Raw genomic sequence first — 26,587 nt, 5'->3', positions numbered from 1 at the left:
TCTTTGATTAGCACTATCACTGTTACTTTGAAATTCTGAATTAAGAGTCTGACAGCTTTTAAGAGCTTGGGAGACAAACTGTTGTCCCCTCTCTGGGTTCAGATCTACTGAAAACCATTTAACTTTGGCATTAAATGTTGTATTTTGATTGACTAATACTCTGGAACTCATAGAAGAATTCCTCTCAGAAGTGGCCTTTGGAGATGATTGCCTTCTTCAGCCATTTGTCAGGACCTTGCATGGTCAGGTTTTGACTTTCTTAGTAGTCTCCAAACTCTTACGATCATGCACCCCATCAGTAAACATGTTTTAAGCGTGCGCCTCCAATATACATACATTTTTAAATTATATGCATGTGCTACTCCATCTACTAATACAGTATGTACACTACAAAGCATAAACAGAAAAAGAAAGGATGAGATAAAGATGAAAAATGCTGTTTAAAAATATTTTTTATTCATCAGTGACAAAAAATATTTTCTTCCCGCACCCCAAGGGATTGTCTTGTGTACCACCTGGGGTGTGTGCACCCCACTTTAGAGACCACTGATCTACAGGATAGACATTAATGCAGCTCTCTCAGGGCAACCTATGCCAGTGCTACACCACTGTCATTGTGAAGATGTCTTTTTTTGCTTTGTGTTCAGACATAATTTCCAGCGTTGCAGCATGTGTCCATCACTTCTTGTACTTCTTCTGTGTGCTTCCAAGAAGAGTTTGATTTAAGCTTTTGACAAGCATCCTTCAGGTAGTGGAATCCAGCCAATAGGTGACCCCCTGACTACTCTAGTGCTCTTAGCTTCTCCTTGTCTTTCATGGGCCTAAGCCCAGTAATGGTCTTTGTGGCATCTCTTTCGTACTGGGGAGGAGGAGGAGGTGGCTGGGAAGAGCAAAACTGGACGTGGTATTCCAGATACCACCTTATAAATGTTGAATAGTTAGGAATAATCTCTTCCATCAGCACATCGGCTGTGCTTCTCTGCTAATACAGCCCAGTATGCTGTTAGCCTTCGTTGCTACGAGGACACGTGCTGCTGACTCATGTTGTTTTACCTTGGTGATCCAGCTGATTTAATGCTGATGTGTTTTTCAGAGACTGTCGTTAAGATCAGCTGCTAGTCTCTTGGAGATGGAAATGCTGATCTCTTGCATGTGCATAGGAAATGCACTGCCCAATGATCTCAGCCTTACAATATTCTTTAACCCTTAATAAACGATTGACTGAGTAAAAAACAGAATTATATAAGTCTTCAGAACATGAGAGTAGTGCCACAGCAACCTTAAAGGACAAAATCTGAAGGCATTTAAGGGTTGGGTTAAGTTGTCATTACAGTTCAGGAAGGCAAACTTGCTTACTGAACTATTGAGGGGAACTTAGTCTCAGAGCCTTAACATCATTTAGCCTATTGGCTCATTAGTGTAATCCATTCCTTAATGGTTCCTCAGGCATAACTCTGGAGTCTCTAAACAAATCATGTCCAGTAAATTTAGATGCCTTCCCTTTTTTTCATCTTTGATAGCCTTCAGAAAAATCTTTCAAAGTCTTTTCAAATTCATTTCATAAGCAAAATGAATAGCAGTTCGGATGGGGGTAGTGAGGAATAGGTAGTTTGCTCTCTAAGTCTTGTACAAAGCGTTAACGTACACAACTTGGTTAAAATCTCAGGAGACTTTGTACTTTCCTTGTGTCCTAGGACAGACAGATTCTGAAAGAACTGTGTCAGCTGAGTTAGTGATCCTGAATTACACTCGGAATGTCTGCTACTAGTTCAGTATATTCAGTAGCAAGACAAGAAATGAGATAGCTGTTCATGCAGCCATTGTTGCTGTGCATGAGTCAGTATAGATTTCTAAATAACCATGCCTTTAATGCGCCACTGGTAGAAAATTACTTCTTGGCTGTTCCTGTGCTTAGCAACAGTGTATTACCTATCTGTTCATCTAATGTGTCGTCTTCCTTGCCTGGTCTCTTTTAATATGTCCACAAGAATGGTGTAGTGAGTTGGCCTTAAATAAATCCTTAGATTTATTGCACGTGTTATTTTACCCCTCCTGAAGGCTGCTGCATCCATTAGTTTTCAGTGGTGGAGGAAATACGACAATAGGCTAGTGAATTGTTTGTAGTGGCTCTGCAGGCTGAGCCTTACCTGTTGTCCAAATGCAGGCTGCTTTTCTTGTGTCCTTTTCAAGACCTCACTAAATCCTGAGTACATTGGGAAGCTAGCTGGTGTTGGAAGGTAGTTATGTCGTCCAGAACAGTTTTATGCGGAGTAAGGCTGAAATTATGGTATGCACATACTTTGCTTTCAAGTATTTTCAATATGGAACAATATTTTCAAGAAGTTGTAGTCACTTATTACTGCTCTTTTGGACAGGTATCAACAATTTTGTCAGCAAATTGGAGACAAAGCTTGTTATGTTATTCCAGTGGAAGCTGTAGCTATTTGCAGACAGAGGCAGGGAAAACGTCCTCCTTGTTGCTAAGTGAGGTACACCTGTTGATATAACTGATACAGCCTTTTGGGGAGCTTGCGTTTGGCTGTCCACCTCTATTATCCTATCCGTTTAAGAATTCATAGGACTGAGTTCATTCTTATTTTAGAAAGAATAGCTTTACCTTTATGTATTAAAGCCTTTTGTTATGTCTAGCTTTTTAAGCTATTCATGCCATTTTAGTGGAGTAAAATGACTCGATCTCTTATCACTGACATGGTTTGTCGTTTCCAGACTACCTTCTGACTTCCTTTTTCTTTTTTCTTTCTTCTTTTTTTTTTTTTTTCCTGAGAGCTGAGATAAAAACGTGTTCTGTAATGATACGTCAAAAACTGATACCTTTCCTTCTTATTGGAAACCCTCATGTTCAACAACTCTGTATTTACTGTTCATGTTTAAGGGCTGTCTGTCCAGTTTTAATCATGTAATACTTGTTCTGTGTTTTTTTTGAAGAGAAATGTTATGTAATGCTAAATAAAGTTTAAGATTGTTTTTCCAGTTCTCTTATTAGTACCTTTATCAGCAATACCCATCACCAGAAGATTCTCATCAAATTAATTGGATAAGCTTTTTTCCATCAATCATACTTGTCTTTTAATTCTTTACAAATAACATCCAGTGTCAACTATTTACTTCTATTTGGTCTCAGATCACTGTTGGCTAACAGACCTCGATTGTCCCATTTGACCTTTTACAATAGAGCATTTCATGCAAGACTTACAGTTTTCTTCCGGACCTCTGAGACTTTCCCAGGACTTTCCCAGTTATTTGCAAGTCTTTTTCAAAGATCTAGGTAGGTCTCTTCTTACAGAAGTCGAGAATGCAAGTTTTCCAAGTCTGCTGATTTTTAAAAACTCTGTCTGTGCTCATTTGATGTCCTTGCATCCAATGTGATATAATGACATTTATTTCCAAGATACGTTTATTAAGCACTTCTGCTTATTTTCATGCCAGCCTTTTGTCTGTTTTCCCTGACTACTTCCGCCACACATACCTTCTCCTTTTTCAAATTTCTGTCTGTCTTTATTTGTCCTCATAGCTAAAAAGAAAAGGCACCTGCAGCTGGTGGACGTACCATGTCTTACTGTCTGACCAGATTATATGCACTGACTTGTACAGATTGCTGTCTCTTGACTACTGATAGGGGAAAAGGCTGTTGATGATACATGTAGCATACACCCACATTGGTGTGAAGTTTAAACCTTTAGACTTCAAGACTAGTTCAGTGGCATTGCAGAGAAATCTAATATTGTATTGTCAAGAAAGCATTGATTTATTTTTTCCCTTAGATTGATTACGCAGTCTGACAGGTAGCACTCTTATTATTGTTACAGAGGGTGTCAGGAATAACACTATACCTAGTACCTCCTGTCAGGGCTTATTGATGAGCAGTGTGCTTTGTCTCTGGAATAAATCAAACACTTGGATCCAGACATGGAATTTAGCTGTGGCCTGGTTAAGGCACTGAAGGCAGTGTGCAAAGGTGGACTACCCACCTAAGCACTCAGGTGCCTCTGGGAAACTAATCTTCATACAAATCAAATCATTAAACACCTATGTGAGAGAATGAATGAACCTGAGACCAAATTTTACATATGTCTAGAGCTGCTACTGTCTTGGAAGGGCTGAACAAGTTGTCATAATGGTTGTATTTGAGTCAGTTTGGGTTATGTTTAATTCTCACTGGTGTCCAATTTGATAGACATGTTTTGATTCATGCCTAATAAATGGTGATAGCACTGAGAGCATCGTAAGTTGTGAATTCAGTCAAAAGTCATTGTATGTGGTAAAGGAAGTTAGTGCATTCTTATATAAGAGGCTAGTCATTAGCACAGTGGCTTGGAATCATAAGCTGGGTTAAACTTAAACCTGGGGAAATTCAAGCCAGGTTAGTCTGGGAGTATTGGAATTAACTTTCTGTCTGTGACACTGTAGATAGGAGTGCAAATTATTTGGAGCTGTAAGATCAAGAGGTGACAGAAGAGCAAGCCTGGCTGTAGCTATCGTGGGAAGAAGGGATGCCTTCATCCTAACCCATGCTTCCAGGCTGTGCCTTCATTTTACATTAAACAGTCATTGGATGATATCCTGGGAAGCTTACCAACTTGCTAGCTTGAAAGATGATCCAAATAACTTTCATCAGCCCTCTGCCACCTGCAGAAGTGGTGGGGACTGACTGTAGCCTGGAGGATTTTTTGATAAGTGGGAAAGCTTTTAAAGTAAGGTAGGAATATAAAACTCTGTCCTCATTGCTTGAGAGACTAATTAGTCTGGCTAAGCAGGTATAAATGACTTGGCATAAGCGGTGATGAATTCTTAAGTAATCACAGTTAGGTTTCAAAGTCTTTTAACCTAGAGGGATTTTTTCCCCCAACTTTAATCTTTGCAGAGAAGACCAGGATAGTAAATGAAACCACTAAAATAATTTCAGAATGCCTTTTTTTTCCCAAGTTCATAGTTTTATAGTTATATAGGACAACCTTCAGCATGGGAATAGCTAAATCATACTGTATATGTGTAGCTGTGTGAGGGGCTTGTAGTGCTTTGTTAATGCATTTTCTAGAAAATGGGAAGTCTTTGTTCTGTGTTAGTCGTCTTGTACTGACAGCACTGTATTACAGATTTCAACCCACAGCAGATATACAACAACATCTGCCTTAGAGGGGCAAACCAGTAAAAGCAGTCAACTGGATGGGATGGAGATAGTTTTAGAGAACACTTCTGAGTAGTAAGCTGTAACAGCAGCTCGTAAATTAACCACATATCATCTCTAGAACTTGGTACCAAAGTCAGTGTCATTAAGATGACTTGATCAGTCCTTGAATTTTATCAGGTATCTCTTCATTTAAAGTAAGTTTTATATGCTCTAACTAGTAAGCATCTCTGTTTATGAGCGGACAGTGTGTCTGTGTTAGAAGTTTAGAAGTGTTTGTAGACTTTCACTAGTCAGATGAGATCAAGGCAAAACTTTAAAAACCTGTAACATTACTGTCAGGCTGTGTGACTTTAAAATTGTATCTACTTATTTTCACCAGGCTACTGTAAGTACTGGCTAAGAGAGGCAGTTCTGCTTTAAAAATACTGTACAAGCTTATTCTCAGCTTAATCTTTATGTCTATGTTTCATATTAAGTTCTGTTTTCAGATGCAAAATGTGATTCCCTTGTGGGAATTCTGAATGCACCATTCACCGCTAGTGAATTCTTTCCACCTGTTGTTTTGTTAAGAAATATCGATTTCTCAATTCTTGTTGATCTAATTATTTTTTCTTTTTTTTTTTTTCTCTACCCAAAAGCTAAGCGTACTTAGTCTGGCTGGGATGGAGTTAAGAGCAGTACACTAAACGAGCATAACTTAGTGATTTTTTTTTTTTAACAAAATAAAATAAAATTCCAAAAGCAGCTTCTTAGACTTGCAATATGTATTTCTGGCATGGAAAAATGGTAATCTTCAGCTTTTCTGGTCTTAATTCTTCCGTCTAGTCTTCATATAGCACTAACACGCAAAGTATCAGAAAACACATTACTTATTGCTTGTTAATGTAATTGAAAGGAACTCTTGGCTGAATCTTGCTTTCTGTTACGCTGTTACTTGACACTCATCAGAGTTGAAGTGGATCACCTTTTTTATGCGCCTTTTGCCTGGTGGCTGTTTTTATTGTCATCAGATTTCATGTAACTTTACAGTGTGTGCTAGCGAGGGCTTTTTCATAGTATAGTTATGAGGATTATAATTTTGTGTGCAGGCATTACCTCTTTTTCCCACCTCCCAAGTTTTAGCTGCTGGTAAAGCTTCTAAAGGGCCACAGGTTATCAAAATGACACAGTTTTAATTCTGTGTCTAATACACTTTAAAAGTAAAGAAATGTCAGATTGTGCAGAGGTTTTGTTGTGGTTTTTTTATTCATTTATGTCTCACTTGAACATTTTTAGGAACTAGTCATTCCTAAAATAAGTGTCTTATTATTTATAATAGTAGAAAAAGTGGGTTGGTGATTTTAAAAAAAACGAAAAGAAAAAAAAACCCTACAAACCAGTGTCCCTTTTTGTAGATCTCAGTTTTTTACCGTTTCATATAAACAGGAACCCTATATATGTAATTTCTAAGGCAACTATGCTTTTTTTTTCCCCCCCCTATTTTTTCTAGTATGTGTTTTTTCAGCAGTGACAGTTGAACTTAGACAAAATATTTTGATTTATAACCAAAGATAAAAGATTCAGGATTGTTAGCTCCAAGGCTGTGATGTATCATCTTTAAGGTTCAGCCGCTAGAGGGGGTCTAAACCTGCCCTCTGTGTAAATAAGGCTTATACTGGCTGGCAAAACCTTGAAGTTTATACGATTGCTGGTATGTTGTGGAAACATACTTTCAAAAGGTGTCTAATTTCATAATTTTTTTTAACTGATGCTGTTTTTAGGGGTGATTATTCAGAAATATTTGTATAGTTTAACCATTTGAGTAACTTTTCTTTGCAGGTGATCTTGTGAATTAGTGTTACCATCAATGATGGCAGAACATCCACCATTACTGGATACCACTTCGATTATAAGTAGTGAAATCCCTCTTCTAACTTCCCCTATTGTTAGTGGGGATGGAGCACAACAGGTAAGGAAACTTCAGTATATTTCTTTTTTTTTTTTTTTTTTTCCCTTCATTCCAACAGCATCATTGACACTGTAAAAGATAGTAACCCTTCATCTGGAATACTTTTGTGCAGCCTTGGCTATGCATGTGTTTTAGAGGTGGAGGCGAAGGTGTAGAACTGGTGCAGAGAAGAGATTTGTAAGGACTATGAAGCAGAGAACCTGTCTTGTGAAAGAACATCTTCATAGAAGGATGGGACCAAACAGCTGCCAAGGTGTCTAGCCATGCATGAGTCTTACTTTGGAAGCTATATATTTACATTACCACATGACCTTGTTAAAGTTAATAAACCCTCCCCTGTGGTAGAGCTTACTAGCTCAGGCACAACATGTGCTAACAATTCTATGGCCTCTAGACTGACGCTTGCTTACAGCTGGGTATCTTGAATGGTGGGACTTGCTTTTGTATGTTAGTGTCTGCCCAATTATTTTATTTTTTTTTTAGACAAAACCAGACAAGGTGATAGAAAAACTTATGATTATGGTTTCAGAACACTTGAGAAAGGTCAGCTCCAGTGAGAAAGAAGCGTTGGCAAAACACTAGAAGAATATTTTAAGCCCCAGCTAAGCACAGTTCTGCAGCGACTTCCAATGGGAGAAAAGGAATGAAAAATTAAGTTAAATGGATTGAAGTATCTGAATAGATGGAGAATTCACTGCCTGTGATAGCAAGAGACTGCACTTGATGATCTAGGGAAGTCTCTTATAGTCTGCCATTCCCATGCTTGATCTTAATGCGGAAGAAATACTTATTTATCACGAAGAGGAGCTAATTTCTAGGGTAAAAACACAGAAAAGAGCTCTAAAATAAGACTGGAAAATGGATTGCAACAATTCATATATAAGGTTGGGGCTGCAGTGAGATCCTCACAATATAGAGGAAGCTTAAATACAGAGACAGAGCTGACAAATCTCTTTAATGAAAGTATGGATAAAACAATCTAGAAAAAAGGGAAAAAACAATATCCAAAGTTGCTTTCTCTTCCAGTTCTTCTTTCAAAACATTTAGAAGTAGTAATCTGTAACATGCAAGCGGAGAACTGTTATTGTTTCCTTACATGATCTGCCTTGAAAACTTTGATTTTAAAGCCTTGCAAACAAAAAATAAAGTATGCCTATGCAAAGTGAAACACATCACCACCGTTTCTTTTCCTTACCCAATTGTGAATATTCTTTCTTTTTACTATTGCTTAAAAAATCTTATAGATGTATCACAGAACCCTTGAAGTTGGAAGGGACCTCTGGAGATGATGCAGTCCAGCTTTCCCCCACTCAAAGCGTTTCTTCTGCTGTCAGGGTCCCTCTGGCTGGCAGTACAGCCGTCTAGTGGATCAGCCACTCCTCACAACTTTGTATCACTTGCAAACTTGTTGGTGGTGCACTCTGTCCCATCATTCATGTCGTTAAAGAAAATAGTAAACATAATCTGTCCCAGTAATAACCACTGAGGTGGTTGCCTAGTGAATGACCTCCTGCTGGACTTTGCACTGCTGATCGCAACCCTCTGAGCCAGTTTTCAGTTCACCTCACTGCCTAAGTTCAGTCTGTACCTCAACAGTTTCTGTGTGAGGATGTTATGCAAGACAGTGTCAGAAGTCTTGCTATAGTCATGATAAACAGTATCTACTGCTCTCCGCTTATTCAACAAGATAGTAGTTTCATTGTAGAAGGCCATCCAGGTTTGTCAGGCATGGTTTTCCCTTTGTGAATCTATACTGACTACGCCCAATCACCTTTTTCTTTAATGTGTTTGGAAAAGGCTTCTCGGAAGATTTGCTCGCTCATCTTCCCAGAGCTCAAGGTGATGTTGACCGGCCTGTAGCTTCCTGGATCCTCCTCCTTGCCCTTTTTTTGAAGATTGCGGTGACATTTGCTTTCTTCCAGTACTTGGGTACCTCCCCTAATCACCATGACCTTTTGAAGATAGTTGAGACTGAGTTACTTGTTCTGTCTTCCCCAAAAATAAGACTGTCAAGCTGTGCTGTCAAGCTTACTCCATAGTGGTGCAAAATTTTGAATCAGTTATGAGCTTAAATGTTCTTTTGGGGATACTTTTTCATTAAAATAATGTCTTTTTTTCCTGCCAAGCAAGATTAAAACTGGAAAACAAGCAAAGAATTTCCTCAAAGAAATGAGTTTGTGGGGGTTTCTGTTAATATTCTTACGGGAAAAACATCATGTATGCTGTAGGTGTCCTTTTTTTATTTAAAAATAAAAAAGCTACTAGTTAAGAATACTGTCTAAAGTGGAACTGATAGTGGTAGTGTTTATTTTAAAAAATAAAAAAAGAGAATCTTCACAAGGCATTGGGCGGATTCTCAGTCATCAATAAAGTCAGTCACTTTCTATCTTCATTTCATGATAACTAGCAGTTATACCACAATGTTGTCTACTGTTCTGTGATCCACAATGTCTAGTGAAGGCTGCAACTTTCGTTTTCTGTCCTTTCTTTCACATCTGACACATGACTCATGAAGAATCTGCAAATGAATTTGTTCAGTAGCAGGAAACTTTAGTGGAAACCCTTTTTGCATCTGATGATTTAAAAGCCATCACTAAGTAGAAAATACGTTGTATATCTGAAAATAGGAAATCCAGGATTGCAGGTACTGCTTACTCTGTCAAGGTTGCCCAATTAAAACACAGAAAGGTCAGGCAGGCCACTGTTTATTTATAAGGATCTTACAATTAGTTGTTACGTTTGTTCTATATGCTACACTAATGAAAGGGGTATATATTTTCAAGTAATCAAGTACAACAAGTTGTAATTCTGAGCCTTTTTCTTATTTTTTGAAAAACATTTTAACCAGGATATTGTTCATTGTATTCTTTGGGTTTTTTTCTTGTAACTTTGAAGCCACAAGAAGTGCGAAGACTTTTGCCTTCAAGGTGGAGTTGCTTGTTTTTCTGAAAGTCTCTTATTTGCTTAGCTACAATACATTCAGTAGGGGTTACTTCCTTAATATATGAAAACTACCTTTCCAGTTTCTTTCGTAACAGTGTTGTGGTGTTGGATTGCATAATCTATAACATAATCCGTAGTGCTGACAGAACTTAATTGTGTTCCTACAATCAAAATTCAGAGCTATTTTGTCCATGTAAATAAATGTATATTTTCTTCTGTCTTCATAGTGTGTAGGTTGGACTGTAGCTGTTCTAATTAGTTTCAATCAGTTCTGACTGAAAAAAGTATTGAAAACCTGGTAGAAAATTCTTTATTTAAATATTTTGTCTATATGTTGGTATTTCTTATGTTAGACTAGTTAACTGTATCTTAAACTTGCAAGTTTTTGTTGAGCTGTAAAACATCTGAGGATTTTTTTTTTTTAATCAATTCCACCTTCCTTCAGTTGTTGTGTATACTGCATAACTGAGTTACCAAGTGGATATAGACCATTCAGTACTTTTCTGGAACAGTTTGTATCTTCAAGATAATCTATTTCAAATACTTGAAGTTCTGCTAGCAGCTTAAATGTGAAATAGCAGTACAAATATTTGAACATGGTAAGATGAAAGGTCATGTGCTTCAAAGACTGGAAGTGTCAGATCAGGTTAAAGCTGTAACTTTCCGCCATGTTTTAAAACAAAACAATCTACAAAGTTAGAGGAATGTGTGTGTTCAGGCAGAAAACATGAAGAGTTTAAACTCTGTGGATGTTCGTACGCTACTCAGTGCTGCCATGGGAGACTGCTGCGTTCTGCGTCCCACAGAACAGGGGACTACTGTTAGTTTCATGCAACAAAACTGGGGAAAATCAAAAGCAAAGACCAAGCCGGAAGTGCTGCTTTTGCACCTTCTCATCACTGTATTCAATGTGTGTGGGTAATGTACTCCTTATATCTTGGTTGTGGATATAGTAAGGTTGTGGATGAAGTATGGAGAAGATCCATTGGAGTTGATAGAAACCAAGTGACACTGAGAAAACAAGTTATGAGGACAGCAGTTTTTCATGTAAGGGTAACTACTGCAGTGAGGCTTTACTGATTACTGCCGAGGCTGGACAGGAAGCATGTGTTTGGTTACGTGAGTCCTGATTTGGTGGGGGGAGGTGAACTCATGATTGAGAGGAAAATGAGGAGGCAAGAGTTCAAACTACTTTCCGTAACAGACACTTTGTTTTCCTGATATTAGACCGATGTTAAATTGTTTTGGAAAGTTTCTACAACACCCGGTGCTGTTCCAAGACCAATCAGTAAATTGCTGACACAAGTTTGCAGCAACCCTGGACCCTCTCTGCACCTTTCCACTAAAGCTAATAGTTGTGAAGTGGGACATCCCTATATAACCTTGGTGTCCTTTAATACCAAAAAAGTAGATAGCACTCCCAAAGTAGCCTGTTAAGCATTTCCTTATCTTTGGAGAATGAGACACATAGTGTTTGACCTTCAGTCAACTTTATTTCTGAGCAAGGTGTAAAGTAATACTTCTGGCTTGGCAAGCTGGTTGCTTGTCCTCTAAGCTTTATTCAGAAGCTTGGATGCTTAGTGGATTTTCAAAAAATCCCACTGTGTGTGTGTATATATATGTAGTATGCGTCTGTGTGTGTATATACATACTGTGTGTGAGTTTAAGTGCAAATTCTTTGAACTGAAGTAGACATTTAGCATCAAATCTACAAGGCAGTATTTCTAAAACCAATTTCTTCTTTAAATAATCATACCTCTGATCTTAAAGTTATGATTAATGTGTTATCATAGGAGGAAGTCTCCAATCAGCAGACTAATAGATGGCTAAAAAAACAAAGGAAATAATTCTGAGAATCCCCTTTTTTGCATTTCAGATTGTTTACGTACATGGAGTCCCAGCAGAAATGTAATGGTGAAGATGTAAACTAGATTACTAAATGCTTTTCCTTAGTTTTAGTTCTGACACTTCTGTTTCTGAAAAGCATATGGTACACTATCAAGTTCCAGCTTGCTTTGGTTTTGCCTTGCTGCTGAAAATCAAGCCTAGAACTGCATATGTTTCATGATCTTTTCCTCTACACAAAAAAAAAAATCCATGTTAAAAGTAGTTTAACAACATACGCTGTTATAACTGTTCTCACTGCTTTACATATTGTGCTGTTTTCCTTTCCTTTATCTGTGTTTTGATTTTAAAGAGCACAGAGTATATGCATGGCTGCTTCTGTCTCTTTGTTGGTTGGTTTTTCTTGTGTATTTTGTTTTTGGGTTTGTTTGGTTTTTTTTTTTACTTCCCCTTTGGCTCTATTGAATTAGCAGATGCATCTAACTTTTCCTTTTGGAGATTCATTAAAGTTTGTTTTAGTTGACAATTATTCTTCCATCCTTCAGTGACTTCATAGCATTGAAGCGCACCAGAAATGTGTTCACTGGAACAGCCAGCTTCTGTGTGTAAGCAGTGCTGGCTTATGGAAGCTGATTATCAAGCTGTACTTTTTCCAGGATTGATGAGTGCTTTTGTGTAGCAACCATCACTGGAAAATACATAATCAAATTTATATGGGACATTCTGTATATAAAATAACTTTTCCTTAAAAGTTTTTAACTGGTTGATGGCTATGATTTTTTTTTAAAAACACCACCACAAAAAAGAAAGCTATGAGGATGTGAGCTTTGATGCCTCAAGGTAATTACATCCTTTTTGTATCTGAACTAATAGTATTTTTTGGTCAGGAAGAATGAAGTTTTGTCTTGGTTAAGTGTAAATTTTTATTTGGTCTTTGAGATCAGAACTTTCTCTAATGTATTTAATCTGTATCCTTGATTACAGATGCGTTGAAAGCTTGGTTTGAATTTCCTAGAAGCAGCCATCATCCTCAGCAGAAAGTGAAGATTCAAAATTCTTTGGTGTATAGTTATGTATAAGTACTATACTGCTTTTCGTTAGCAGAAAGCAGCATCCGATTTATCACACAATTTATGTTAGCATCCATATATATATATATATATATAAATAAACAAACATAGAAACAAGAGTGAAGGCTGTGTAGTTTGTAGATTTTCCAACTTGTATTCAGTGTGAAAACTCATGGAATGAAGTACCCTTATAAAACTTCTCTGAGTAATCCTCCTTTTTCTCTCTAAAATGTCTGTTTTCATTTGTGTGATATGACTCCTAGATAAATTTTGGTCTCTGATACAGTAGATTTCTCCCAAGATGTTTGAGGCAAGATTTCCCCAGTTGAATGAATCTCTTCAGAAACTGACATTTGGGATAATTGGATGACATGTGAAAATCGGATTTAAAGTCAGTTAGTCACTGTAGGTTGCTGATATAGTCAATGGGGAGAAATAAGCATGTCAGGAAGATGACGGTTTTCATGTTTTAGGAAGGTGACTAAAGATCTGTATGGTTTGGTGGGTTTTTTTTGTTTGTTTTTTTTTTTTTTTTTTTAATGAGGTGAGGAGGCACAAGTTGCCTGGAGCTATAAGCGCTGGGATAGTTCAGTTCCTCTCTGCAGTCTGTTGTGAGTGGGCCTGGTTCCCGAGTCTGCGTGCTCCTCTATTGCTAAGGTTTGGAAGGGTAGAGTTATGTCCATGTAGTGTCCTGGACTCGGGCATGTTTCCTGGTCCCCTTCTCTCCTCTTCTCTGTGTTGTGGGACACTTAACGCTCAGTAAGGTAGGACCTGAATGCCAGAGTCCAAGACTTACAAAGTCACCTTTATTGCTTCCGTACGTTTCCTCAGAAGACAGCTATTGTAATATCTGTAAGTTTTGACAAAAATGTAACTGCTCTGCAAAGTTATATTATTAACTACAGAAACTCCACTCTTAAAATATGTGAGAATTGCACACTTTGCAAACAAATAATCAGAAGTATATCCCCTGCTAGCTGAAGCCTGTTTTTTGTCCCCTGGTGATGGAGAAGTTTCTTTATCACTGGGCAAAGTCCACCTAACCCTCTGCATGTTACAGAATTATACACTTTATAGAGCAGATGGAATGACATTCTCCGGGAAGAGATAGCCTCAGATTTACACACCATAGCAAAAAGGGCCATTGGCTGTAATTGTTCTCACTTTCTTTTTGGAAGTAGAGGAGAAAATATGTGAGAAATACATGAGAAAGGCTTGGGGTTGTAGAGATTTCTCTCCCCAAGCCCTTGGTCCAGTACTGACGAGCCTTCCCAACCCTATCAAATTGAGGACGTAGCCTTTCTTTTCTCTTCTAGCTCAGGTTTGTGTTGTCATACAGCGTTCTGATATATAGCAATACCCAGATTTGCACAAAGCTGGGCATATAGGGAACTTTGTCAGGGGGGAAAAAGACTACTTTAGAAGCGCTATTGAAACTCCTAGAATTCTAATGTGGTTTTTCTTTTAGAGAAATGCTATTTTGAATAACTAGAGAATACAGTTCTTTGTCCCTTCCTTTTGTGCTCTATTTAAGGTAGAAATATTAAAGACACATCCATCAGTCTTAAATATTATGGGCTTTTAACTTGCTATATCCCCAAACAGGAATCTGAGCTGTCAGAAGCAATGTTGGGAAATATAAAATTCTCTATTCAGCTGTTAGGCCAAAGGTTGATCATGACCGCTTTATAATGTTGTGTATTGTTTCTTGGTGAATGCCTAACTCATCGCACACCCTTTCAGACGTGGTACAGACATGTCCAGATATTACTGACAAAGAAATTCTTCTAAGAAAAGTGCCATTGAGTTGCATAATCATTAGCAAATCTGTTAACCGTCCACCTCGCTTTCTTCATCTTGGCTAGCTTTCATAATGTTTGTAAGATTTTTTTTTTTTTTTTTTTTATTTATCACTAGGTAGGAAGGAAAATACTAGCAAAACTCTCTAACAATGTCAATGCTGTTCAGCTTGTTTCAGATGTGTTCTAACCAGCAAACTAATTCTTCCCCTCTTCTCAGCATTAAGATCTTCAGAACAGATTTAGAGACTGGAAGTAGGCAGTCTTCACAAGTTTGAGTTTTTTTTGGTTTTTGTGTTTGGTTTGGTTTTTTTTGCATAGGGAAATGCCAAATAATACCTATTCAACATAAAATATTTTACATGGCAACTGCTGGTACAGCTTACAGCCAAAGCGTGGGAATTGCAAAGTACATACAGTTGAAGTACAGCTGAAAAGAGTCTTCAGTTTTGATGCTCAGTTGAAATAATTGCAAGGGTGTTTTGATTCCACAAGTGTTGTGAAGAAGGCAAGATAAATACAGGAAGAGAAGATTTTTTGTTTAACTTATTTTAAATACAATATCTAAAAACCTGTTACGAATCAGATCAAAAAATCTTCAAAGTGCCTGGCTTTCTTTGAACAGTGCCACGTGTAGCACTATACAGCACTTCCAGATTATTTTTTTATTTTTTAGAAATAAGGTTTTTTTGATTCTCTCAACATTTAGTAGCATCTTAAGCAACTGGGAATTTGGGTTTTTTTTAATTGTAATTTTCACTTCAAACAATCTTTGTTAAATTACCGAGTTTTTCAAAATTAAATTGGCGGTCTTCTGTCTTTCAGTGCATCTAGGTACAACTTAAAGGAAAGTTCACTCCCTGTTTGTTTTTTGGGTTGGTTTTTTTTTTTTTTGGACTGTTGCAGATACGCAAACTGATGAAGGAAAGCGCTTACTAAGGGGACTAGCCCCTGCAAAGTAGTAGCTGAAAGCTTAGCCCTTGATACCACTTTGCTCTGCAGTACGAGCTCTGTCTTAGCCGGTTTTGCTTAGTGTTGTAACGCTGAAGTCCTGTGGACTTCAAACAACAAGGCGTCATGAGATGAGAGTAATCTGACTGAAGTCTTCCAGTTTTTATTTGTAGTTTGATTTGTCTGACCACTGGCCAGGACCAGATGCCTCAGAAACTTCCAGAGTTCAGTGACTGCCCCTAACACTGCTTCCTTCTAATTCCCTGTAAACCAGGATTAGTTTAAAACTTTGAAGCACAAATGTTTGTCTGTTGCATTATCCAAATTCTTTTAAACACTTCTGGTACTCTTATGTTTATACTTTTACTGATATAAAGATGTAATAGTGGGATTATTTTAAGCAGCAAATTTTCTGTGCTAACCACAGACTGTGTCAATGCTAATGAAACAGATTGGGTTTGCTGTAAATGAGACAAGTAAAACTTTGTTTAGCCAAGCTGTGAGAATTGAGAATGCAAAAGAAAAGAGACAAAGCAGAAACTTATAGATCAAAATTGTAAGTATTTCTGAATAATAAAGAATGAGACAGACGCACTAACGGAAAATACACTGATTTATGCTGTTGTATGTGGATGCTAATAAGTCTTGAACATTTATCAGTGACATTAGATGCAGATTTTAACACTTATCTTTTACTGATTATTTTCAGAAAACTTTTATTTTTACAAAACAAGGCTCCAAACCATCCTTTCTTTTTTTTTCTTTTTTTTTTTCCTTTCCCTGTCCCTCTGGTGATCAGCTTTCTACTGATCATCTTTTACAAGAAGAGAAGGGGGGGGAAACATGAGTACAGTAAGAATTTTAAAAAACCTTTTCATAAATAAAATCAATATATTTGCTAAAATTAAAAAAAAAAAAATCACCGGTTCTCAGATCTTTCCAACCTGCCTTTCTACAAAAAGCGGTGAAAGTGCCACTGAACAGTCTAGTCATCTTTCCAACCTCCCTGTTTCCAGCTTGCTTCTAGGGATGTTCTGTTGTCTTACTGCATTCAGTGGTGCTGGCAGTATCTTGTAGCAGTGGTTAAAGATGAAATGTTTGCTGATTTTATTATCTGTCAGCTGCCTTTTAGAAAAATGCCGCAGAGTTGCTTGCTCTCTCTTCGGAAAATATACATAGGCCTCAGGAGCATGTCACTGAAAAGACGGGTTCTTTCTTGCTTTCTTCAGGACATGGTGCTACTACTTGTCTAAGATGAAATAGTTTGGATTGTGTTTGTCTTTTCAAAATCCTGAGTGTGTAAATTGTTAACTGCAACGTATTAGGTAACATTTACTTAATTCTGTGTGGTTTTCATGCCTGAAAACAAAGCTTTGTTCATGGCCTTTACTACCCAGATCTTTTCTGTTCTTCATTAGGAAAGTGTTAATCTCCACATATGGAGCAGTTAGATCCCTCTAGATTATCAGTTAGTATTAGCAGGTGCTAGGGTAGAGAATTGTATAGTTGTAGGAAACCTGTAAATTGCAATTTGCTCAAATAAATTTGGGGGAAAATAGAAGATTTTAGAACTTTGTGTTGAGTGTTGCATTGTGTTACTTAGACAAAGATCAATGTCTATAGGACACTTAAAATAATGACAAGAAGCCTGTTTTTCTTCTATTATTCATACTAAAAACCAGAAGATAACTTAAGGCAAAAAAAAGAAAATTCTAGCATTAATTCTAATATCCTTATAGATACCATAGAAATGGTATCTCTTTACTGGTTACTAGCCAATATAAATGGGGAGGGAAGAAGTCCTTTAGAAGTCCGAAAGACGGAGATACAAAAATCTTAAGAAAGATGACTTTAAGAAAGAGTTAGTTGGAAATAACATTCTTCACATCCATGAAATTCTTGAATTGTTTTAAATTGCCAGAGGCTTAAGACACTGTTTTAATTTAGCTTTTATTACTGATGTGTCAGCTGTTCCTATTTAATAATCTTATGCTGTCCGTAATACCTGTTATTTAGATCTTCTGCATTTTTCCATTTAATCCATTTTCTAACTGTTAGTGGGTTTGATTGTGGAAAAGAGTAGCTTGTAGCTTCATTAGCATCATTATGATATGAACAGCAGATTTTGAACACACAGGCAATGGCAAAGCGACTTGTGCCGCATTTGTAACTGACATCACCTTAGCTGGACCACAGATGTGATTCCATCTGGCAATTCCTGTGCCGCTAATGAATAACAACACTCAAGTCTTGCAGTGTTCTTTGATCAGTAGCTTTTAGGGACATACAAACGCTGTTGTACTAGTCCTACAAACTGGGAAAATCTGGCATAGGTGAGGTGACAAACCCACAAATCACAGCAAGCCTGAGTTAGCCTCTTGAGCCTGTGTCCAGTCTTCCCTGTTCACTGGAGCACACTCTGGAGCCAGCCTAGATGTAATGATTTTCCTTATAACAAAAGACTGTACATAGGTGGAAAAACAGCCACTTTGAAAAATAAATGTTTTCAATAGTAAAATGATACTGGATATGAATAACTGCTGCCTTGAGCCTAGAAAGCTTTTACTTCGTAAAGAATTTCACGCTGATCAAATGTTAGGAATATGACTTGAACTTAAAATAGCAGAAAGCTACCTTTTTGTTATAAGTAGGCTGTAGGTGTGAGCCCTTTATGTAAAAGTGTGTATGTACACTTGCTTATTACCTTTGAAGACATTACTGTCCAATTTCTAAGTAATTTCTGATTTATTTTTTTTTTATGCCTCAGGCAACATTTAATCAGTAATCTCATGTTGTCCCATGCCAGCTACCGAGCTGTTACACAGCAGTTTCATATATCTTGTCTTCTTGGGTTAGGACTTAAACCAGAATCATGCATATGTGGTATATGAAGTAATTTCTCACAAGAAGGGAGGGAAGCTATGTTTTGCCCTACGTAGCCCTCTTCCCACAGGTGAGGGTGTGCCAGTGGGCCCCTGCTGTTATTGGGATTAAAGACCACAGATGTGAGATTGCCAGAAACAGATACTGGATGTTTTCAGTTCAGCTCTTTCATGGAGACTAATAGAGGGAAACCATCGTTGTCAGGCATCTGAAATGTCTTAAATATTAATGTCTAATAAAAGGTATTTCTGGTTATGGTGTTATTTAGGGCAGACATATATGTAAATTATAAAGAACAATTGTGAAACACACTTCTTTCTTTTCATGCCTCTAAATGTACCTAATAAATGCAGAGTATAGAGTAACACGATACTTAGGAAAAAGTGCAGCAGAATCCAGTTGATTATTTCTTAACTGTGGTTTTTTTTATTCTGTTAGAAAATGTTGGTGGTTTTTTTTCTTCCTCCCTCCTTTCTGGCTTATTTGCAAGCTGAAGTCATGAGCTGCATCATAGATTCAAGTATAAAGTCAGACGTTGGTTCGTTCCGAGCTAGTATATCCTATCTGGGAATCGGGAGGCTAAATTAAAAATGCAGTTATAAAATGGCATATATTTGGAAGCTTTGTTCTCTTAAACCTGAACCTTCTGTTGACTGACGTTAGATGATCCAGAAGCAGATGCTGCAGCAGCTATTTGTTGATTTAGTTGCTATGGTGACATGATACATTCGTGTACAGCAGGAAGCTCACTGTACGTTGGCTAATTTGATAGGAAGGAAGGCTTGAGGTAGGTATTGCTGACTATATTGTTAATTGATCCCTACCTTTCACATCCTGCCTCCACATGCTTTGTGGATGCACAGCTATAGAGGAAGGTAAAGGGAGACGCTCCGGCGTGGCGTTTAGGTTAAGGTGCCCTGTTAAAAGAAGGGGGAGGCAGTGCTCAGCACATCGCCGAAGATTACCTCAGTATTAAGTGAATGGAACAGATTGGAGCAGCTGGAGTGGTGCCTGTTGAATCTTCCTTCATCCTTTGTCACTGTGTAGCACCAGTTGAATGAGAGAAATAAAAGGATGCGAGCAACAGTAAGTCAAAGTGCTAAGGCTTTTGAAATGGGTTGCGAGATAAAGCATGTCACTAATTAACATCTTGATTGGAGCTATTAGTGGAGAAAAATGTAATTGTTCTGAATATATGCCCTAATGACAGAGCATAAATGTGTCTCTGCCTGGAAGTTGTGTTGTATTATATTCACCCTTTTCCAGAAATACACCCTTTTTTAATCTTGTTGCAGACAGACGGTTAAAGATACAGTGTACATCTTACAAAAGGCTTGGCTGTAACCCCCCCTTAACAGCTTTAGTTGAGTGTTTTAAAAATTTTTGAAGTCAGAATGACCAAAAACATTGGCTACAGTGTTTTCCTAAATTGTTAGATGTTCAAAAATGAATTTATTTTTGCCTTTTTGACTAAAATTACTTCTCGTCAGTACTGCTGAGCTAATTTCAGTTGCAGTATTTTTAGACAAACCACTGCTGTCTTTTTTTTAAATGTTAATTATATTGCTAGAGCATCTAGAAATATGACTTTCATAGTCTTTCATTATTTGTGATTTTTGCTGACAATCATTTGCTACTGACTCAGCACCTATAACCATATAATGCTAAATACAGATGTTTTCAGATTAATAAGAAACAAAATTTTAAAAAAAAAGGAACAAACCAATCCTGAAGGTCTTGTCTCTTTACTATTAAAATATCTCAAAAAAGAACATTGTTTCTGCTAGTGTAGAAATGGATTGTGATTTGATTCTCTTTAAATTATGGTTTTAGAGGTCCAGCGAAATGTTTTGGAACACTTTACCCTCTTGCTTTCTAGGAAGTTCATTTGGAGGAAAAAACCAAAACACCCTACAACCCCAAAAAACACACACATCCCCAAAACCCACTCCATAATGACAGAAAAACAGAACTGTGCTCTTCAGTAGTACTGTTTTGCTCCCATTTGTACTCTCTTGTTGTACAAGAACAATCTCTTACTATGTTATTTCGTATGTTTTAACCACATTTGTAATATAACATGCTCTTACTTCATATTGTATATGATTTTAGCAATGGATAAAATTAATGTAACGTATCCTAGCTTTTCCCCCCCACTTTCTTCTTGCTTTCTTAATTCCCCACATTTTTTTGTTATTTTAATGTGTATACCAGACTATGAATTGACTTTGCTGCTAAAAGATTGCTTTGTTTTGTTTTGTTATGATGTATTTAGTGGTAGATCAGTTATATTCTTGCTACATATATTTAGAGGCTTTTATCTTGGTTGGAAATTTGTCCCAGATTTCACTCATTCTGGAAAAATATGTAAATTCACGAAGCGTAACTGACTACTTTTAGAGGAAGATACCAAGTAACTCATTCAGTTCCATTGCCCTTTGGTGGGAGTTGGGGGGTGGCTGGTGAGAGGGAAGGATTCCAAAAATCCCTTTACACTGAAATTCAATCCGGTTCCTTTGGTTTTCTTGCCTTGGTGGCAGTAGGCAGTGCGAGCCTGTGGAGAGAGCAGAGTGACAGTTCTCACCTGGGTTTATCCCGCAACTTCACGCATGACACAAAGTATTTAATGTGTTTTGGTTTCTTTAGCCTCAGTCAGGATTAAAAAAAATGTAACCTTTTTCTTTTCACCTTCAGAAGGCTGATAGTCCTTGTTACTGAAGGATGCGTTTGAGAGCTAAATGTTTTGGAGAGACATAAGAGACCCTGATGTCAGTAGATTTTTCTTCAATGCAAATACAAAAATATTTCCCTGGTATCCCAGTAACTCTGAAATGATAGTGTCATTCTTTCAGCTAAGACTCTGCTGGTTAGAAATAAACCCATAGGTATTAGGAAAAGGGAATTTTTTTAAATGATGGTGTGTATTCAATAGCTAACAACTTTTTCTACAGACAGAGAAGCTTTTAGGTCTAAAACCATTTCTTTGGGCAACGCAATTTGTTACCTGCTGCAAAAGACTTGAAAATGTGGCTGTGAATACCAAACTAGTAAACAAAATTTTACTGTATCTGAATTGAATCTCTTGCTGTTTGTGTTGGCTTAGAAGAGTTAGAAACTGTATTTCAGTCAGTCTTGTCCTTTTAGAAATACAGGTTTTATTTGAACTGCAGCTTTCAATGTATAATACTTGGATCATCCTTATGTGGGAAGAATAAACTAAACTCTCTTCCATAAACCTTATTCAAATCTCATCTGGAAAAATTTCCCCAAATTAGGTAGGTCTTTATACCTTTATGGACAAGGGTGGAGGAGAAGGTTAGCAACTGTCTTAATTCTGGATTCGTTTCGGTTTGTGCCTGTGTGAAAGATCATCTAGTATAGGTCTAGACATAATAATTTGTTGTTTAGATGAGGGTTTTTTACTTCAGACTAAATTTAAACTTCTAGAACCTAAAAAATAAATTAAAAATATTATCTCTGTATATATGATATATTAGCAATGATATTTGCATATGTATTTTTTCAAATAAAATCTCTTGCCTTACAGATCCACTGCATATGTGTATTTGATAGAAGTGGCAAAATATTTTTGAGACACTGCATTTTGGCTGGCTGTGTTGTCCACATGCGTGTAGCTGGGGAGGAAGCCGTATTCTTTAGCCTTTGAGTTTTACTCAGAGCGCTGCTTTTGTACATGAGTAATGGTGAGCAAAAGAAGAAAAATGTGTCAAACTTGCTATGAGACATTTTTTATTAAGTTAGTTTTTTAGAGCTCATTGACCTATTTCAGGTTTTACTTAGTGGCTTTTTTCCCCTTCATAGGGACAGAAATAGTTTGGAACTTCTAATTGTATTTACAGTTTCTGCTATGGAAAGGTGTTGCCTTAAAACAGTGAAGTGGCACGCTTGTGAATTAGTCCTAAGCTTTTTTGTTTTCCTGCTCTGATAGTCTTTCACCCCATCTAGGGCCCTTATCATGATGAATCCAATTTTGGCATTGGTACTTCACAATAATGTCCATAGATTTTATTTTGATCTTGCTTACGAACCACCTGATGGAGAACAGCCATTAGTTGTGCAAGCCTATTTATAGTTCATCATTATTTTTTTTGTGTGACCGAGAGCTTGGGGAAAACTTTTCCCTGCGTGTTGTAATGTGAATACGCATTTGTGATGCCACAAGTTTGATGCCGCCTTTCTTTCCTGTCAGCTAGCTGAAATTATCTTGGAACCTGGCAATCTGCTAATGCATCGCTTCTGTTAGTAGGATGGAAGTGGAAGCAGAGATGCTTGTAGAAGTGTGGATCATAGTGACAGGAGGAGGGGTCGTTGGTAATTGTTATTTCAGTGTAGTTAATGGGCTTTTTGGCCTGCCTTAATGTGCAAAAGAACATATTCAAAGCAGGATGAGCTAGCTCTGTGTTTTAAATTCCATTCTGTCCCTCACAGTGCTCCAATGGAGAAATACCTTAACCTGCGTATTTGTCTGGCACAAGCAAAATGTTGGACTACTTAAGAAAAGTATTCTGTATCCATAAAGACAAGGATTAGTAAAATATAAATCAGCTGCGTTTTTATCATTGCCATTCTGCCTTTAAAAGATATTGCTGTCACCATTTTTGGTGGGGCAAAGTACCTCTAAGAATCTTATTTTGGCTTCTGCAGCCTCTGCTTTGTGCTGATAAAAGTTACTTCTAGACCTTTCTGGAGATGAGTGTTAATATTTGGCCTTAAGTTTGCCCTTTTTTTAAGCAGTCCTCTCACTCAAGGTGGCTACAGTTCTGTCTTGCACAGATTTCCCTTCTACCCTCTGTTGTTTGTGTTCTTAGTCTTATAATTTTTTTTCTGACTCCATCCATTTTAAATAAATTTCATTTCTTCAGTGTTAGAAATAAGCTGTAAGACTTGAAAAAACATTCAGCTCCTTTCCTGGTTGAGTCTGCAGAAACATCCTGTAGTTTCTCTCGCAGATAGTTAAGAGTTTACTGAATAGAAATAAGAAACATTGAGCGTTTTCCTCTTTGAACGTTCATACTGCCTTTGATTCTTTAGATGCAAAATCAGAATACTTTCTCATCCTACTCACACTGATGTATTAAAGCTAAATCATATACGAGATCTTCAGATCAAATTATTGTGAAGTTATTATATCTATTGATAGTAGTATGTCCAGGTCAATGTTGCATGTCTCTGTAGGATGTGCTCATACTACTTCAGCTACAATAAAGTTATATTTTAATTTGGAATTCTTCAGGGAGAGAAATATTATAAAATAGTTTTATATAGAATTGTTGTATTTTAAGAGTGTATTTATCATATAAGACCAGCTCAAATTATGATTCAGGTGAAGAATAGATTCTCAAAGCTAATTAAGAGGCTACCCCTTAACTGGCCATTGAAAAGGCAAAACATAGTAATGCTTCTTGAGGCTACTGTTGGGCAGCGTTTATATGTTAGTAATTTAAGTGTGCACAAGCATGTTCCTAGAGACTGAGGCTAAGTGTCATGTGGAACAAGTCTGCTCGAGTAAGTTACCTGTTCCTCCAGAAAGAGTGTCTGTGTGCAGGCTGTCTGTTAAGAGTGGTCTCTGGAACAGTTTCCAGTATTGTCTGGGAGAAGACTGCTCGTTGACACTGGCCCATGTTGTGCTCAGGAGTACTATAACATCCCGGGTGATGTTCCTGAGCACTGCTTGCTTTGCTAATACAGATATGGTTTTAGGTACCACTGATGTGGCCAAGGGGATGAAGCAGTTCTCCTAGGAGAGATCAGAAGTATTAGGACTCCTCAGAGGGGGAGATTGCTCAGGCTTAAAAAATAATGAAGGAGGTGCATGAAATTTACTCGGAACTGTTGTTCATCAAATCCCGTAGCACAGGAACTATGGGACACTTAACTAGTAGGAGGTGGTTTTTAAATGGCTAAAAGGTGAATTGCAGGAACTTGCTGCCGTAGGAGGTTGTGGAGGCAATTCAAAGTGTATGTGAACGCAAAGAATGTAGGCAAATTTGTGGACAATGACAGAGATGGACTGCAGAAAGTAGCCTGGCTCACTTGCTCTCCCCTAAATAGCATTTCTGATTGATATATTGGAGACAAAGTACTGGGCTAGATGGAGTCCTGACCTGGCCTGCTGACCCAGACCATGAGGACATTTCTTATGTTTTTATTTGGCTTGAGCAGCTGCCCGAGTTTAAACAGCAATTTCAGGAAAAACCTGTTGAGCTTTCTAATATGTAGCATGATTCAGTGTTGTTAGGAAGCTGGTCTTTGCCAATCCGGGCTACGTATCTTGAAGTGACGGTGGATGGGCAGCGAAGTAAAAGTTTTAAAATCAGGGAAAAACTCGAGGATTCCATGCTAAGATGTGGGTTTAATTAATACTATTCTTTGTTGCAATGCCTTTCTATGTTTTTAGGGTGGATTTTGCTTTTAATATTGTGCTAAGAAGAAACCTCTCTAATCCACATCTATTTAATTAAAGTATTACAAAGCTTAGTATGTTGTTCATTTGATCTGGGTTTATCTTCTAAGATATCTTTTGTAGAATAAATTAAGTACCATTGAAAAGTATGAAATTTCACTGTTAAAACTGACAGTCTCTGGCAACTGTGTTTTTGGTATTTCAAACTTTAGTCATATGGGCTGGTAATTTTGTTTTGTTTATGCAAGAACCATTTTTAGGATAATTGTATAGCTGCAGTCTTGTATTGTCAACTTATATGCTATTCTCTGGAAAGTGATTCTGTACTGTTTTTCATCAGAAACTGTATTGAGGTCATGTAGATCATCGTTAAATAACTGTTTAAAGGAAACAATTTATAGTTCCAGTGAAAATGACACAAATAATACTTCCATTTCTTAATAGCAATGCCGTGACATATTTTGAACTTGAGACAAAAATATGTTAAGTCAAAGTTGTTAGCATTGAGAAATTACACTTTTAAGTTTTATTACATTCTGTTATATTGGTCATGCTTTAAAAGCGTTTGTAGGATTCTTGAGCTTGTATCAAGGCCTCAGTGTCTTAAGTTCACATTCTTTTGTTAAGCTTGTGAAGTCCTTAATTAATCTTTTGTTGATATAAAAAGAGAAATGGCATTTGAAAAGTGGCTCTGTTAAACATGCCTCCCACTGAGATTGACACATCACAAATGAGTTTTTTCAGATTATCATAATTATCTTAGAGGAGCAGGCAATGGAAATCAGGATAGAATAATGCACGCTAGCCTTTGGGTAGCAGAGCTTGAGCTGCTGTGAGAAAGCAACAGGATTTGTCACTAAAAGACTGAGATATGGGAAGAGAGGCCAAACCATCAGATTTTTCCAGAGCTTTTCACTTAGTTCCAGCCGACATGAATGTTTTGCCCAGAAGAGGAAGGAGATTGAGGTCTAGAATATTCAGTATAAAAGACAAGGCCCTTGGTTTTCATAAGTACTGATGTCAGGGTTCATGAAGTAGCATGTTGGACAATGAGATGTGCAAGCCTGTAGAAGGCCACCTGGAATGACATGAAAGAACTATAAATACTAAGCAACCTTTAGATTTTATTTGCCTAACATGTGATGTTGTGAAAGATCCATGTTACCTTTTCCTTTAGAGATGTTTTCTTGTGGCTTTGATTATGTGCAGCAGACTTTTATTGGACAAGAGGGAATCCCTGTGAGTGATGGTGTGTCTTTGGTAATATCTCTTCTGACCAGAAAAGTGTCAGTGTCTCTCTGTGTGCATAGCTTTAATTTTTGTTATTTCAAATTGCATCTACTGAAGTGGTGAGTGTCAAAAATGTCCTTTTTAAAGCAGTGATTACTCCATTGGGGTTCAGCAGTAATAAGGCAGGTCCAGCAAACCGTGCTGGTCACATTGACACACGTTATCCCAACACAAAGGCTTCTGAAAGCCAGCAGTTTTTGAAACTTCTGAAATTACTTCAGTCCTGATTCGGACTCTCTTTTGGCACGCTTAGCACCAAATACAGCCTATCTTGGAACAGTTGTA

General features: G+C 37.4%; 1 protein-coding gene across 9 annotated transcripts in view; it reads left to right on the top strand.

The window, feature by feature from the left end:
• FNDC3A (fibronectin type III domain containing 3A) overlaps positions 1–26,587 on the top strand; it is a 123,226-nt gene that overhangs the window by 12,084 nt on the left and 84,555 nt on the right. For 7 of the 9 annotated variants that reach the window (XM_063334337.1, XM_063334347.1, XM_063334359.1 and 4 more), the window contains one exon: positions 6,968–7,097. The exons of 1 other annotated variant lie outside the window; for it this stretch is intronic. In XM_063334337.1, the coding sequence (XP_063190407.1) occupies positions 6,996–7,097 (102 nt within the window). In that variant the 5' untranslated portion in view covers positions 6,968–6,995. Of the gene's footprint in view, positions 1–6,967; positions 7,098–19,564; positions 19,675–26,587 lie in introns of those variants that run through there. One more of the 9 variants, XM_063334379.1, reaches the window with a different exon arrangement.

The sequence above is a fragment of the Chroicocephalus ridibundus genome, chromosome 1, assembly GCF_963924245.1.
Source record: "Chroicocephalus ridibundus chromosome 1, bChrRid1.1, whole genome shotgun sequence".
Lineage (NCBI taxonomy): Eukaryota > Metazoa > Chordata > Aves > Charadriiformes > Laridae > Chroicocephalus > Chroicocephalus ridibundus.
This window is presented reverse-complemented; position numbering and strand designations above follow the sequence as displayed.